Source organism: Salmo salar, chromosome 14 (genome assembly GCF_965601325.2).
Source record: "Salmo salar chromosome 14, fSalSal1, whole genome shotgun sequence".
Taxonomy (NCBI): Eukaryota; Metazoa; Chordata; class Actinopteri; order Salmoniformes; family Salmonidae; genus Salmo; species Salmo salar.
This window is the reverse complement of record NC_138304.1, coordinates 57,922,327-57,937,278: the sequence shown is the minus strand read 5'-3', so window position 1 is coordinate 57,937,278 and position 14,952 is coordinate 57,922,327. Positions and strand designations below refer to the sequence as shown.

Sequence of the window (14,952 nt, the reverse complement as noted above, 5' to 3'; positions counted from 1 at the left end):
CTTGTAGCTGATGGAGAATGCTGTGTGTTTCTGTCTTGTTGTAGCTGATGGAGAATGCTGTGTGTTTCTGTATTGTTGCAGCTGATGGAGAATGCTGTGTGTTTCTGTGTTGTAGCTGATGGAGAATGCTGTATGTTTCTGTGTTGTTGTAACTGATGGAGAATGCTGTGTGTTTCTGTGTTGTTGTAACTGATGGAGAATGCTGTGTGTTTCTGTGTTGTAGCTGATGGAGAATGCTGTGTGTTTCTGTGTTGTAGCTGATGGAGAATACTGTGTGTTTCTGTCTTGTTGTAGCTGATGGAGAATGCTGTGTGTTTCTGTCTTGTTGTAGCTGATGGAGAATGCTGTGTGTTTCTGTGTTGTAGCTGATCGAGAATGCTGTGTGTTTCTGTGTTGTTGTAACTTATGGAGAATGCTGTGTGTTTCTGTGTTGTAGCTGATGGAGAATGCTGTGTGTTTCTGTGTTGTAACTGATGGAGAATGCTGTGTGTTTCTGTCTTGTTGTAGCTGATGGAGGATGCTGTGTGTTTCTGTGTTGTAGCTGATGGAGAATGCTGTGTACACCTTTACATTGCTCCTCCAGAGCTCACTGAAAGACAACCCTTCCAATCTCACCTCAGCCATGGAGAAAGCAAAGGTCAGAGTCCTCAAGGTGAGATAACAGAGGTTCATACCTCCTGCCTTTTGATTGTAGCTTCGTACCTCCTGTCTTCCGATTGTAGCTTCGTACCTCCTGTCTTCCGATTGTAGCTTCATACCTCCTGTCTTCTGATTGTAGCTTCATACCTCCTGCCTTCTGACTGTAGCTTCATACCTCCTGTCTTCCGATTGTAGCTTCGTACCTCCTGCCTTCTGTCTGTAGCTTCGTACCTCCTGCCTTCTGTCTGTAGCTTCGTACCTCCTGTCTTCTGATTGTAGCTTCATACCTCCTGCCTTCTGTCTGTAGCTTCATACCTCCTGTCTTCTGATTGTACGATACAACACTCCCCTACCTACTGTAGCTTACTTTCAGTGAGTTCATAGTTCGCTAGGGGAAACTCAGCCCTGGTTGTTCTGTCCAACACTTGTTATGTGGTTGTTGTCTTGTTGTGTGGTTGTTGTCTTGTTGTGTGGTTGTTGTCTTGTTGTGTGGTTGTTGTCTTGTTGTTGTGTGGTTGTTGTCTTGTTGTTGTGTGGTTGTTGTCTTGTTGTTGTCTTGTTGTGTTGTTGTGTGGTTGTTGTGTTGTTGTGTGGTTGTTGTCTTGTTGTCTTGTTGTGTGGTTGTTGTCTTGTTGTCTTGTTGTGTGGTTGTTGTCTTGTGTGGTTGTCTTGTTGTGTGGTTGTTGTCTTGTGTGGTTGTTGTCTTGTGTGGTTGTCTTGTGTGGTTGTCTTGTTGTCTTGTTGTGTGGTTGTTGTCTTGTTGTGTGGTGGTTGTCTTGTTGTGTGGTGGTTGTCTTGTGTGGTTGTCTTGTGTGGTTGTCTTGTGTGGTTGTCTTGTTGTGTGGTGGTTGTCTTGTTGTGTGGTTGTTGCCTTGTTGTGTGGTTGTTGCCTTGTTGTGTGGTTGTTGCCTTGTTGTGTGGTTGTTGCCTTGTTGTGTGGTTGTTGTCTTGTTGTGTGGTTGTTGTCTTGTTGTGTGGTTGTCTTGTCGTGTTGTGTGGTTGTTGTGTGGTTGTCTTGTCGTGTTGTGTGGTTGTTGTCTTGTTGTGTGGTTGTTGTTTTGTTGTGTGGTTGTCTTGTTGTGTGGTTGTCTTGTTGTGTGGTTGTCTTGTTGTCTTGTGTGGTTGTTGTCTTGTGTGGTGGTGGTTGTCTTGTGTGGTGGTGGTTGTCTTGTGTGGTGGTGGTTGTCTTGTGTGGTGGTGGTTGTCTTGTGTGGTGGTGGTTGTCTTGTGTGGTGGTGGTTGTCTTGTGTGGTGGTGGTTGTCTTGTGTGGTTTTCTTGTTGTGTGGTTGTCTTGTTGTGTGGTTGTCTTGTTGTGTGGTTGTCTTGTGTGGTGGTCGTGTTGTGTGGTTGTCTTGTTGTGTGGTGGTTGTCTTGTTGTGTGGTTGTTGTTGTGTGGTTGTCTTGTTGTTTGTGGTTGTTTTGTGTGTGATTGACTTGTGTGGTTGTTTTGTGTGTGGTTGTCTTGTGTGGTTGTTGTCTTGTGAAGTTGTTGTCTTGTTGTCTTGTTGTGTGGTTGTCTTGTTGTGTGGTGTGGTTGTTGTCTTGTTGTGTGGTTGTTGTCTTGTTGTGTGGTTGTTGTGTGGTTGTTGTTTTGTGTGGTGTTTGTCTTGTTGTGTGGTGGTTGTCTTGTTGTGTGGTGGTTGTCTTGTGTGGTTGTTGTCTTGTGTGGTTGTTGTGTGGTTGTTGTGTGGTTGTTGTCTTGTGTGGTTGTTGTCTTGTGTGGTTGTTGTGTGGTTGTTGTCTTGTGTGGTTGTTGTCTTGTGTGGTTGTTTTGTGTGGTTGTCTTGTTGTCTTGTTGTGTGGTGGTTGTCTTGTGTGGTTGTTGTCTTGTGTGGTTGTCTTGTTGTGTGGTTGTGTTGTTGTCTTGTTGTGTGGTGGTTGTCTTGTTGTCTGGTTGTTGTCTTATTGTCTTGTGGTTGTCTTGTTGTCTTGTGGTTGTCCCGTTGTCTTGTTGTGTGGTTGTTGTCTTGTGTGGTTGTTGTCTTGTGTGGTTGTTGTGTTGTTGTCTTGTTGTGTGGTTGTTGTGTTGTTGTCTTGTTGTGTGGTTGTTGTGTGGTTGTTGTGTGGTTGTTGTCTTGTTGTGTGGTTGTTGTCTTGTTGTGTGGTTGTGTGTGGTTGTTGTGTGGTTGTCTTGTTGTGTGGTTGTCTTGTTGTGTGGTTGTCTTGTTGTGTGGTTGTTGTCTTGTGTGGTTGTTGTCTTGTGTGGTTGTCTCGTTGTGTGGTTGTTGTGTTGTTGTGTGGTTGTCTTGTTGTGTGGTTGTCTTGTTGTGTGGTTGTTGTCTTGTTGTGTGGTTGTTGTCTTGTGTGGTTGTCTTGTTGTGATTAATTGGTTGACTGGTAGGTTAGATTTATGGATTGATTGGTTTATTGATTGATTGATGCATCTTTCCTGTAGCAATATGTCTATAACAGGGTGTAGAGGCTAGTAACATTCTTGTTCTGTGGTTGTTCCCTGCAGCAGTACGACCATGATAGTAGCACGGTGAGAAAGAGGATCTTTCAGGAGGCTCTGGTTGACATCACGCTTCCTGCTATCAGGAGGAACCTGGCTCCGGCACACAAACCGGTATGTACGCCGGTAACTTTTTCCTCTCTTTATATCAGTCATTATCTGCTAGATATATCCTAGAGCAGGGCTGATGGTCTCAGACCATCCAAATCTCACCCTATCAAATTAAAGAAACATTGTTGGAGCAGGTACCGTTAGTTCATCGTAATATAAACCGTGAAACGAACACTTTACAGGACTTGCAGAAGTTGGACCAGTACATCTTTGCTGATTACACCAACTTCATCAAAGTGGAAAACGTTTATGAAGATATTCTACTGAACATTCTGACCATCGAGGTCGACAAAGGTGCGTTTACCTGCTTCTGTCCGTTATCCATCGACCAGGATTCTCTTTACATATACACCCATGTTTTTTGCCATCATTGTAAGCCTGCAACACACACACACACTATACGATACATTTATTATTAAACATAAGAATGAGTGTGAGTTTTTGTCACAACCCGGCTCGTGGGAAGTGACAAAGAGCTCTTATAGGACCAGGGCACAAATAATAATAATCAATTATGTTGCTCTTTATTTAGCCATCAGGGCGGCAGCGTAGCCTAGTGAATCCCCGAGCTGACAAGGTACAAATCTGTCGGTCTGCCCCTGAACAAGGCAGTTAACCCACTGTTCCTAGGCCGTCATTGAAAATAAGAATTTATTCTTAACTGACTTGCCTAGTTTAATAAAGGTTAATAATAAAATAAATAAAATCTTACATATAAAACCTTAGTTGTTCATCAAAAATTGTGAAGGGTATGCTTGATAGGATGCTCATAACTCTGCAATGTTGGGTTGTATTGGAGAGAGTCTGTCTTAAATCATTTTCCACACACAGTCTATGCCTGTATTTAGTTTTCATGCTAGCGAGGGCTGAGAATCCACTCTCACATAGGTACGTGGATTAGCCAAGGCAGGATACTCTGAGCGTAGCCCAATCCAGAAATCTGGCAGTGGCTTCTGATTAAATTACATTTTCACAGAACCGCTTGTTGCAATTTCGATGAGGCTCTTTTGTTCAGATATCGGTAAGTGGACTGGAGGCAGGGCATGGAAGGGATAACGAATCCAGTTGTTTGTCATCCGTTTCGGGAAAGTACCTGTGTAATTGCGCACCCAACTCACTCAGGTGCTTCGCTATATCACATTTGACATTGTCCGTTAGGTTGAGTTAATTTGCACACAAAGAATCATACAATGATGGAAAGACCTGTGTGTTGTCCTTGTTAATGCAGACAGAGAAGAGCTCCAACTTCTTAATCAGCCTCAATTGTGTCCCGCACATTGAATATAGTTGCGGAGAGTCCCTATAATCCTAGATTCAGATCATTCAGGCGAGGAAAAACATCACCCAGATAGGCCAGTCGTGTGAGAAACTCGTCATCATGCAAGCGGTCAGACAAGTGAAAATTACGGTCAGGAAAGAAAACTTTAAGCTCGTCTCTCAATTAAAAAAAACGTGTCAATACTTTGCCCCTTGATAACCAGCACACTTCTGTATGTTGTAAAACGTTACATGGTCGCTGCCCATATCACTGCATAATGCATAAAATACACGAGAGTTCAGGGGCCTTTTGCTTTAACAAAGTTAACCATTTTCACTGTAGTGTCCAAAACATCTTTCAAGCTGTCAGGCATTCCCTTGGCAGCAAGAGCCTCTCGGTGGATGCAGCAGGAAGAATTAACGACAGCAGGAAGAATTAAGTCCTCCACAATAGTATGGGGCTTGCCTGTCCTAGCCACTCGGTGTCTCACCACATAAGACGCTTCTAGCCCCTTCTTATTAATGGTATCTGTTGCTTTTATACGTGTCTTACTACTCGAAAATCATCTTAATTCTCGCTCAAAAAAGTCCCGTGGCTTATTTTTCAAATTGTCATGTTTCATTTCTAAATGTCTGCGCAAGAATGAAGGTTTCCCGCGAGAGAGTAATGGTTAATGTGATTGGATGTTAATTATTTGACTAGGCTACTCGTATTTGACATTGTGTTGTTATTTCGCTGAACACTAGATGGTTAAATTTTATTTTTGGCAGTGAAACGAGGCTACTCAGGTGAGCAAAAAAAAATCACCCAAATGCATTGGAAAATTCCTGCTGCATTTTTTTTATGTGAATCACATTTTTATTTGGCCCCCGGCAGCATTGTGCATAGCCCAGTTTTTGAATTTATCAACCCAATCCATTCTTCTATGTCACGTCCTGACCAGCAGATGGAGCTATTGTTTTAGTTTTGGGGTCAGGACGTGGCAGTTTTGTGTATGGGGAATGTTTGTATTGTTGATTGGGACTTCCAATTGAAGGCAGGTGTGTTGAGTTGCCTTTGATTGGAAGTCCTATATAGGTGTGTGTGTTTTTCTTTGGGGTTGTGGGTGGTTGTTTTTGCACTGCGTTTCTAGCCTGCAGAACTGTAGCTGTTGTCACCTTTATTGTATTGTTAAGTGGATGCTTTACTCCTTATTTGTAATTAAATATGAGTATTCACATACCTGCTGCGCCTTGGTCCATTTATGAAGACAGCCGTTACATTCTAAAGTATAGGAGACAACCACTTATCAACCCATTGAATATAAAAATGACTTTTACATTTCACTGTGTTCCCTTTTGGTGTCCCACGTTCTAAAATAAGTTGCTAAAAAACCATCCCTTGTCTTTTCTACTGTATACCCTGTATGACATCATTACCCTCCTGTATAACACCATTACCCTCCTGTATAACACCATTACCCTCCTGTATACCCTGTATGACATCATTAATCTACTGTACACCCTGGCAGTAATAGAAGTGTATAAAACCATTACCCTCTTGAATACCCTGTATGACATCATTACTCTCCTGTATAACACCATTACCCACTGGTATACCCTGTATACCACCATTACCCTCCTGTATACCCTGTATGACATCATTACCCTCCTGTATACCACCATTACCCTCCTGTATACCCTGTATGACATCATTACCCTCCTGTATACCACCATTACCCTCCTGTATACCCTGTATGACATCATTACCCTCCTGTATACCTTGTATAACATCATTACCCTCCTGTATACCCTGTATGACATCATTACCCTCCTGTATACCCTGTATACCATCATTACACTCCTGTATACCCTGTATACCACCATTAACCTCCTGTATACCCTGTATGACATCATTACCCTCCTGTATACCCTGTATACCACCATTACCCTCTTGAATACCCTGTATAACACCATTACCCACTTATATACCCTGTATAACACAATTACCCTCCTATATACCCTGTATAACACCATTACCCTACTGTATAACACCATTACCCTACTGTATACCCTGCATAACACCATTACCCTCATGTGTACCATGTATAACACCATTACCCTTCTGTATACCCTGTATAACACCATTACCCTCCTGTATACCATCATTACCCTCCTGTATACCCTGCATAACACCATTACCCTCTTGTTTTCCCTGTATGGCATAATTGATTGTATGTACTGTATGCTTCTCCTGTATTTTACTTAATCAATTTCTTTCTTCTCCCTTTCGGTCTCTCATTTTCTCCAGTGGTGAAAGAAGCTGCCAGTCTGAGGAAGAACAACTTGATGGTGGACAGTATTGACCTGCAGAGTGCCAGCCAGAGCAGCCTGGCAGACAGTCGCACCCCTCCTCTCTCCGCCCCCGCCAGCCCTGCCAAGATGGCCGTCTCTGGGCTGAGCAGACAGGCCGAGCGGGCACCTTCTCCCCTGGTGGGAAACTCGTCTTCTAGCACTGGGAAGCTGGAGGTGGAAGGTGGCCCAGTGGTCCCAGATATGGCTGCCCTCACTCCTCCTGTCATTGTCATAACACCACAAAGTGAGGCTCCAGACCCAGCCCCACTCTCACCCTCTGCCCCAGCACATATATTTACCTATACTGCTGATGTCTCTGTAGCAGAGCCTGATACCCCTTCACCTCTACCTGAAGTGTCCTCTGCTGAAAGCGATTACCCCTCTGGTGCTGCCTCAACCAAACCTGATGCTTCCTTAGTCTATCATGACGCCCCTTTGGCCACAATCATACCTTCTGGCCCCTCCCCCCAGGCTTCTCTTCCTGTGGCTGAACCAGCTTCCCAGACACCTGAAGTTACAGACACAGCCAAAGCATCCCAACCACCAGGAACTGAAGACAAACCAGACACAGCCAAAGCATCCCAACCACCAGGAACTGAAGACAAACCAGACACAGCCAAAGCATCCCAACCACCAGGAACTGAAGACAAACCAGACACAGCCAAAAAAGCATCCCAACCACCAGGAACTGAAGACAAACCAGACACAGACAAAGCCAGAAACAGCCCAGTGAGTGACGACAGTGTGTCGGTGTGTGTCGAGGCTCTATCACCAATGAGTATGATTCTTCCTGAGGTCACAGTGCTCTCCACTGGTCAGAGACAGAGAAAAACCACAGACAGAGCAGTCTACCTGAAAACTCCTGCAGGGGTGAAGGAGGGGGCATCTGTACCTCTCACCGTGGACGAGAAGCAAGAGGAGGAAGAACATCTTTGTAAAGAGGCAGAGAACACAGAAGCACATCACATTTGTACAGCCCTATCCAACGCCCATATAGAAACTGTAGACGGTGATTCGGTCCACTCTGACACCACTCCAGAAATGAAAGCTAGTGGTACAGTCCAAACTAGCTCATCTACCCAAGCCAGAGAGACTGAACCAGCCTCCCTGACTCAGAATGACCTTAACCCCACAGGATCAGAGATGCAGCATGGAGGCAGTGAGGACAGAGCGACAGTTACCTCCGTCACTAGAGTTACTGTCACTGAGAGAGAGGGTGCCCTGCTTGTATGCAATACCCTGGTCACATCACCAGAGGGTGCTACTACTCCACTCACTGGGCCTGGGGAGGGTGTAGTGGAGGCAGGGGACAGAGGAGTGGCTCTGGGGGATGTAGTGGAGGCAGGGGACAGAGGAGAAGCTCTGGGGCTACAGTCTAACACAGTGGGTATTGAGGGATTGGAGGGAGAGGAGGAGGAAGAGAAGGAAGAGGAGGAAGCGGTTCCACTGGATAGTGTGAAGTCCATCCGTGACTTGGTGATGGAGGTAGTGGAGGTAGAAGAGCTGATACAGAGGTGTCCCCCAGGAAACAGCACTCCCTAGCTGGGGAAAGAACGACTAGGGGGGTGTACCAACAGCAGAGCAATCAACTGTGTTCATTTTGAACCCAATTCAACATCTATTAACTATTTCTATGTCAAATAAATTACTGAAAATGTTTACTTCTACAGACTGATAGAAATTGAGGAGGTAATTATGTCTCTCCTCAGAGGAGCACACAGATTGGAGAAGAAATAAAACTGACCAAATAACATAACTTTAACATCTGATAGCTATACTAACAGGACTGCCATTGGTGCAGCAGAGATGTATTATATATATATATATATACACTGCTCAAAAAAATAAAGGGAACACTTATACAACACAATGTAACTTCAAGTCAATCACACTTCTGTGAAATCAAACTGTCCACTTAGGAAGCAACACTGATTGACAATAAATTTCACATGCTGTTGTGCAAATGGAATAGACAACAGGTGGAAATTATAGGCAATTAGCAAGACACCCCCAATAAAGGAGTGGTTCTGCAGGTGGGAACCACAGACCACTTCTCAATTCCTATGCTTCCTGGCTGATGTTTTGGTCACTTTTGAATGCTGGCGGTGCTTTCACTCTAGTGGTAGCATGAGACGGAGTCTACAACCCACACAAGTGGCTCAGGTAGTGCAGCTCATCCAGGATAGCCCATCAATGCGAGCTGTGGCAAGAAGGTTTGCTGTGTCTGTCAGGGTAGTGTCCAGAGCATGGAGGCGCTACCAGGAGACAGGCCAGTACATCAGGAGACGTGGAGGAGGCCGTAGGAGGGCAACAACCCAGCAGCAGGACCGCTACCTCCGCCTTTGTGCAAGGAGGAGCAGGAGAAGCACTGCCAGTGCCCTGCAAAATGACCTCCAGCAGGCCACAAATGTGCATGTGTCTGCTCAAACGGTCAGAAACAGACTCCATGAGGGTGATATGAGGGCCCGACGTCCACAGGTGGGGGTTGTGCTTACAGCCTAACACCGTGCAAGACATTTGGCATTTGCCAAAGAACACCAAGATTGGCAAATTCGCCACTGGCGCCCTGTGCTCTTCACAGATGAAAGCAGGTTCACACTGAGCACGTGACAGACGTGACAGAGTCTGGAGACGCCGTGGAGAACGTTCTGCTGTCTGCAACATCCTCCAGCATGACGGGTTTGGCGGTGGGTCAGTCATGGTGTGGGGTGGCATTTCTTTGGGGGGCCGCACAGCCCTCCATGTGCTCGCCAGAGGTAGCCTGACTGCCATTTGGTACCGAGATGAGATCCTCAGACCCCTTGTGAGACCATATGCTGGTGCGGTTGGCCCTGGGTTCCTCCTAATGCAAGACAATGCTAGACCTCATGTGGCTGGAGTGTGTCAGCAGTTCCTGCAAGAGGAAGGCATTGATGCTATGGACTGGCCCGCCCGTTCTCCAGACCTGAATCCAATTGTGCACATCTGGGACATCATGTCTCGCTCCATCCACCAACGCCACGTTGCACCACAGACTGTCCAGGAGTTGGCGGATGCTTTAGTCCAGGTCTGGGAGGAGATCCCTCAGGAGACCATCCGCCACCTCATCAGGAGCATGCCCAGGCATTGTAGGGAGGTCATACAGGCACGTGGATGCCACACACACTACTGAGCCTCATTTTGACTTGTTTTAAGGACATTACATGAAAGTTGGATCAGCCTGTAGTGTGGTTTTCCACTTTAATTTTGAGTGTGACTCCAAATCCAGACCTCCATGGGTTGATAAATTGGATTTCCATTGATTATTTTTGTGTGATTTTGTTGTCAGCACATTCAACTATGTAAAGAAAAAAGTATTTAATAAGATTATTTCTTTCATTCAGATCTAGGATGTGTTGTTTAAGTGTTCCCTTTAATTTTTTGAGCAGTATATATATATATATATATATATATATATATATATATAAACTCAGATTTCACTTACATACTCAATTTTCTATTGAACAACTTCGTTTTTTTTTTTTTGAAATAATTGTCATCTTTTTAATAATTTTTGGATTGAAACGACCACCTTACCTTACATTTTGTTCTGTTGTGCAATTGGTTTTACCGTGACAACATAAGTACTGCAATTTCTAAGCCATTTTGCTTTGTTCTGTAGGACCTTTTGGGACAAAGCTATTTAGATCTGAATATATTTTACAGTTAAAAGAATGATAAAGGACGTGCTTAAATTAACAAAAACATAACAAACTGTTCTATTATCGTTTACTGCATGATGATTTGAGTATTGCAATTGTAAATTATCAATATATTTGTCATTTATAAAAACGTTCTTTTTTTAACACTTAACACACGTTTATTGTTTTGTGTTCATACAGTATCTTTCTGTAATTATATAAAATATAATACCTTTATAATTTGCGATATCTTTTAAAAGTTACTGTAGAGGAGAGTGGGGTGTCGTGTCTTTGGCTATGCCGGATTAAGTGATATGACATGCTATTCTATAAAATCCTTTCTCTGTAATTAATATTACCTGATTAAGCTAATCATGTAAATGTAATTAACTAGAAAGTCGGGGCACCACGAAAGAGTGTTTATAGAGCTGTTATCTTCCGAATAAACTCTGAAAGACCTGGTAATCTTTTACCTCAATAGCAGTCAATATTTAATCCTCACCTTATTCAGTCTCATCTGAAAGTTGTAAATTCTTGGTTATCTTCACGAACCCTGGCTAACAAGTTGAATCAGCAATACAAAATTTGGTTTCATTATTTATTTACTAAATACCTAAATAATCACACAGAATTACATATACACAGGATGAATCAATTACATCTACACAGAATGGATCATTCATTGATTACAAATTATGTCATAAAAGAAAACGTCCCTAGTGGACGGAACAGAAGCGGGAAGACTGAGGAACAAAAATATTTTGTCTATTGGGCCGTAGGCAGCTATGCTATCGTAAATACAGTATCTTATGCATTCTAAATAACCACCCATTTCAAAAAGGAAAATGCAACAAATATTTACTCTGAGCTGCGCTTCGGTAGATTGGTCGTAGATAGAAGGCCGGGTTGTCCAGCATGGATCTCTTGTCCTCTGAAGAATGTCTAGTGGTGAACTGGAGCATGGTAGAATGGATACTCTGTACGTTCTCTCCTAGCCCACGTGTTACAGCTGCTGTTGCTAATGCAACGGCTAGGAGGTATCACTTCTTTAGTGAATAAGAGTTCAAAGTTCATACCAAGTTGCCATACTTTAAGCTCATGCTATATTCTGGCTGGTATAGTCGAAATTCATCTTTTCGGTGTGTTGATCGTCATCTTCACGTTGAAATTCGATGCTAATTTCGTTAGGTTCTTGTCTTAGCCCTTTCAACGTGGGGACCGCCGTCCTCTCGTCCTCGGAGCACAAAGTTGTATTTTCGTCAACGGGTTTATATAGTGGTGAAAGAAGGGCGTATTTCATAGTTTACAACCAATGTCTGTTCACTTGGGCGGGGCAGAGTTTCTCTATGACAAACCGTTCTCTCATTTAAGAAGCTAAAATTACATTTCATCTTTTCACAAATAGTTTCATATTTAAACATTTAAATTGCACAACAATTCCATGTGAATCTGATAACTAGAATGTGTTGACTTTCCAAGATACAGTTTGTCATCCTGTCATTAGTAGTAATGTCTCAGACAAGAACTGATCTGAGATCATATTCATTAAGTACCAATGCATATTTTCAACTGGTTGGATTACCGAAATATGGTTCCGTTTCCCACCTTTTGATGTTACCAGACTCTCTAAGTTACAAAGGCTTTACAAGAGTCAACTCTATAAAGTAGAGAGAGAGAAAAGGGGAAAGGTATTTATGGGGTCATAAACCTCCCCCAACAGGCCAACGTCAGGACAGTAGTAAATTCAGTTATTTATTTTTTTACATTTAGCGTCATTCCGTCAAGGAAAATATAGTTTTCTTTCTAACAAATATATCTACATATATTTCAGGATGTTGTGTATCTCTGGAAATAGTCAGAATTCATGTAAACATTAAAGTTTTGAAGTCATAGCTTTTCCACAATGTGGTCTCTTGGCACAACCCGGGTATGAGGTCAAGTTGAGCCGCGGGACAGAGTAAATTAAGCTGTCTACAAATTTCTGCACTCAATGAAATATTACTACCTTTTTAAAACCATGTCTATCTTTATTTCCCACAATTCAACAAAATTGCTTTTTCTCTTCTAATATTGTAAGCATCTTTTAACACAGGTTTAACACCTAAAAAACCCTTTGTACTTTTTAAAAACACTTAACATAGGCCAGGCCCTGTTACCTCATATCCCAGAGGTAATGCCTTGCATTACACTTGGGAAGAAAACACTTACAGTGGCTCAACTTACCCATGGCCATTGGCTCAATTTACCCCAAGGCAAATATTTTGGCTATATTAGCCCTGACAGCTACAAGGATACACTTTCATTCTAGGTTTAGGACCTCATATTGAAGCTTATAGAAACCCTAACTGATGAATAGAACAATCTTAAAATTATCTACTTTTGTTTAGGTACAAGCATCATAAAACCTCTAACACCCCCCCCAAAAACAGTTTTTTCTTTAGCTAAAGCATGAATGCCTATATACTAGGATAGGTACTGATCACAGTGGGAGGCCGTTCCTTCTCTTCCTAGAACAAAAGCGGTGCCTGCTGCATGCCGACCCAGTAGCGCCGAACCTGACATTTTCTACTTGTAGAATCGCAATGCTCGTCAGTGGCCAACAACTTCACTTTGAGCCAATCAGAGAGCACAAACCTCCACGTGGGGGGAGTCAAAAGGTGTGACAACAAAAAGGAAAAAATAGGACATTTTCTCTGTACATCCACGGTTAAATGACATGAGACAGTCACACTTCATATGCAATGCAGGCTATGGGATGGTAGCTAGCTAAGTGCACCGCTGCAATGCACACAACCCAAAATATTTCCTACAAGCTAGTTAACCACTGTAGCTAGTATTGGCATTATAATTAAATCACAATGGATTACTTTCCATGACACAACTGCCTGTGTTAGCTGCTGAGTTAGTGCAGTGTCATATTCGCTAGCTATGTTGTGCTAGCTAGCGAATATGCTAACATTAACTACTGTACCTAGCTAAACATTTGGCAATGTGCTGGCACTGGTAGTATGGGATTATAGAGAATGAATCAAATAGTTTCCTCGTCATCTTGGTAGGTAGTTATCTAGCAGTGGGCCATCTGGCTAGTATCAACAAGGGCTTTCTACAATAATAGCAACAGAGCAGCCATCCAGCTAACTAGCTAACATTGGAATCTAGACAATAAACTACATCAGAACAAAAAATATAAACGCAACATGTAACAATTTCTAAGATTTACAGTTCATATGAGGAAATCAGTAAATTCATTAGACACTAAATCTATGGATTTCACATGACTGGGAATACAGATATGCATCTCTTAGTCACATACCTTAAAAATAAAAAAAGGTAGGGGCGTGGATCAGAAAACCAGTCAGTATCTGGTTTGACCACCATTTGCCTCATGCAGCGCGACACATCTCCTTCACACAGAGTTGATCAGGCTGTTGATTGTGGCCTGTGGAATGTTGTCCCACTCCTCTTCAATGGCTGTGTGAAGTTACTGGATATTGGAGGGAACTGGAACACGCTGTCGTACACGTCGACCCAGAGCATCCCAAACATGCTCAATGGGTGACATGTCTGGTGAGTATGCAGGTCATGGAAGAACTGGGACATTTTCAGCTTCCAGGAATTGTATATAGATCCTTGTGACATTGGGCCGTGCATTATCATGCTGAAACATCATGCTGAAACATGGCTGTGGATGAATGGCACAACAATGGGCCTCAGGAACTCGTCACAGTATCTCTGCATTCAAATTGCCATCAATAAAAATTAAATTGTGTTCGTAACTTATGCCTGCCCATAACATAACCCCACCACCACCATGGGGCACTCTGTTCACAACGTTGACATCACTAAACCCCTTGCCCACAAGACACCATACACAGTCTGCCATCTGCCCGGTACAGTTGAAACTGGGATTCATCCGTGTAGAGCCCACTTCTCCAGCTGGCCAGTGGCCATCGAAGATGAGCATTTGCCCACTGAAGTCGGGTACGACGCCCAACTGGAGTCAGGTCAAGACCCTGGTGAGGACGACAAGCAGGTCGGTGAGCTTCCCTGAGACGATTTCTGAGTTTGTGCCCACCCACTTGTTTTATCAGCTGTCAGGTTGGCTGGTCTCAGACAATCCCGCAGGTGAAGAAGCCGAATGTGGAGGTCCTGGGCTGGTTACACGTGGTCTGCGGCCGGTTGAATGTATTGCCAAATTCTCTAAAACGACGCTGGAGGCGGCTTATGGTAGAGAAATGAACATTCAATTCTCTGGCAACAACTCTGGTGGTCATTCCTGCAGTCAGCATGCCAATTGAACGCTCCCTCAAAACTTGAGAAATCTGTACACATTTTAGAATAGCCTTTTAATCAGCTTCTTGACATGCCACACCTGTCAGGTAGATGGATTATCTTGGCAAAGGAGAAATGCTCACTAACAGGGATGTAAACAAAGTTGTGCACACAATTTGAGAGAGCTTTTTGTGTGTATGGAACATTTCTGGAATCTTTTATTTCAG

At 43.3% G+C, this 14,952-nt stretch overlaps 1 protein-coding gene across 2 annotated transcripts in view; it reads left to right on the top strand.

Moving 5' to 3' along the window:
• The window catches only part of LOC106591048 (protein Niban 1), a 69,147-nt gene extending 58,522 nt beyond the window's left edge, over positions 1-10,625 (top strand). For both annotated transcript variants that reach the window (XM_045694558.2, XM_045694556.2), the window contains 4 exons: positions 542-652; positions 3,099-3,206; positions 3,386-3,497; positions 6,751-10,625. In XM_045694558.2, the coding sequence (XP_045550514.1) occupies positions 542-652; positions 3,099-3,206; positions 3,386-3,497; positions 6,751-8,336 (1,917 nt within the window). In that variant the 3' untranslated portion in view covers positions 8,337-10,625. The remainder of the gene's footprint in view (positions 1-541; positions 653-3,098; positions 3,207-3,385; positions 3,498-6,750) is intronic.
• Positions 10,626-14,952: the final 4,327 nt, after the last annotated feature.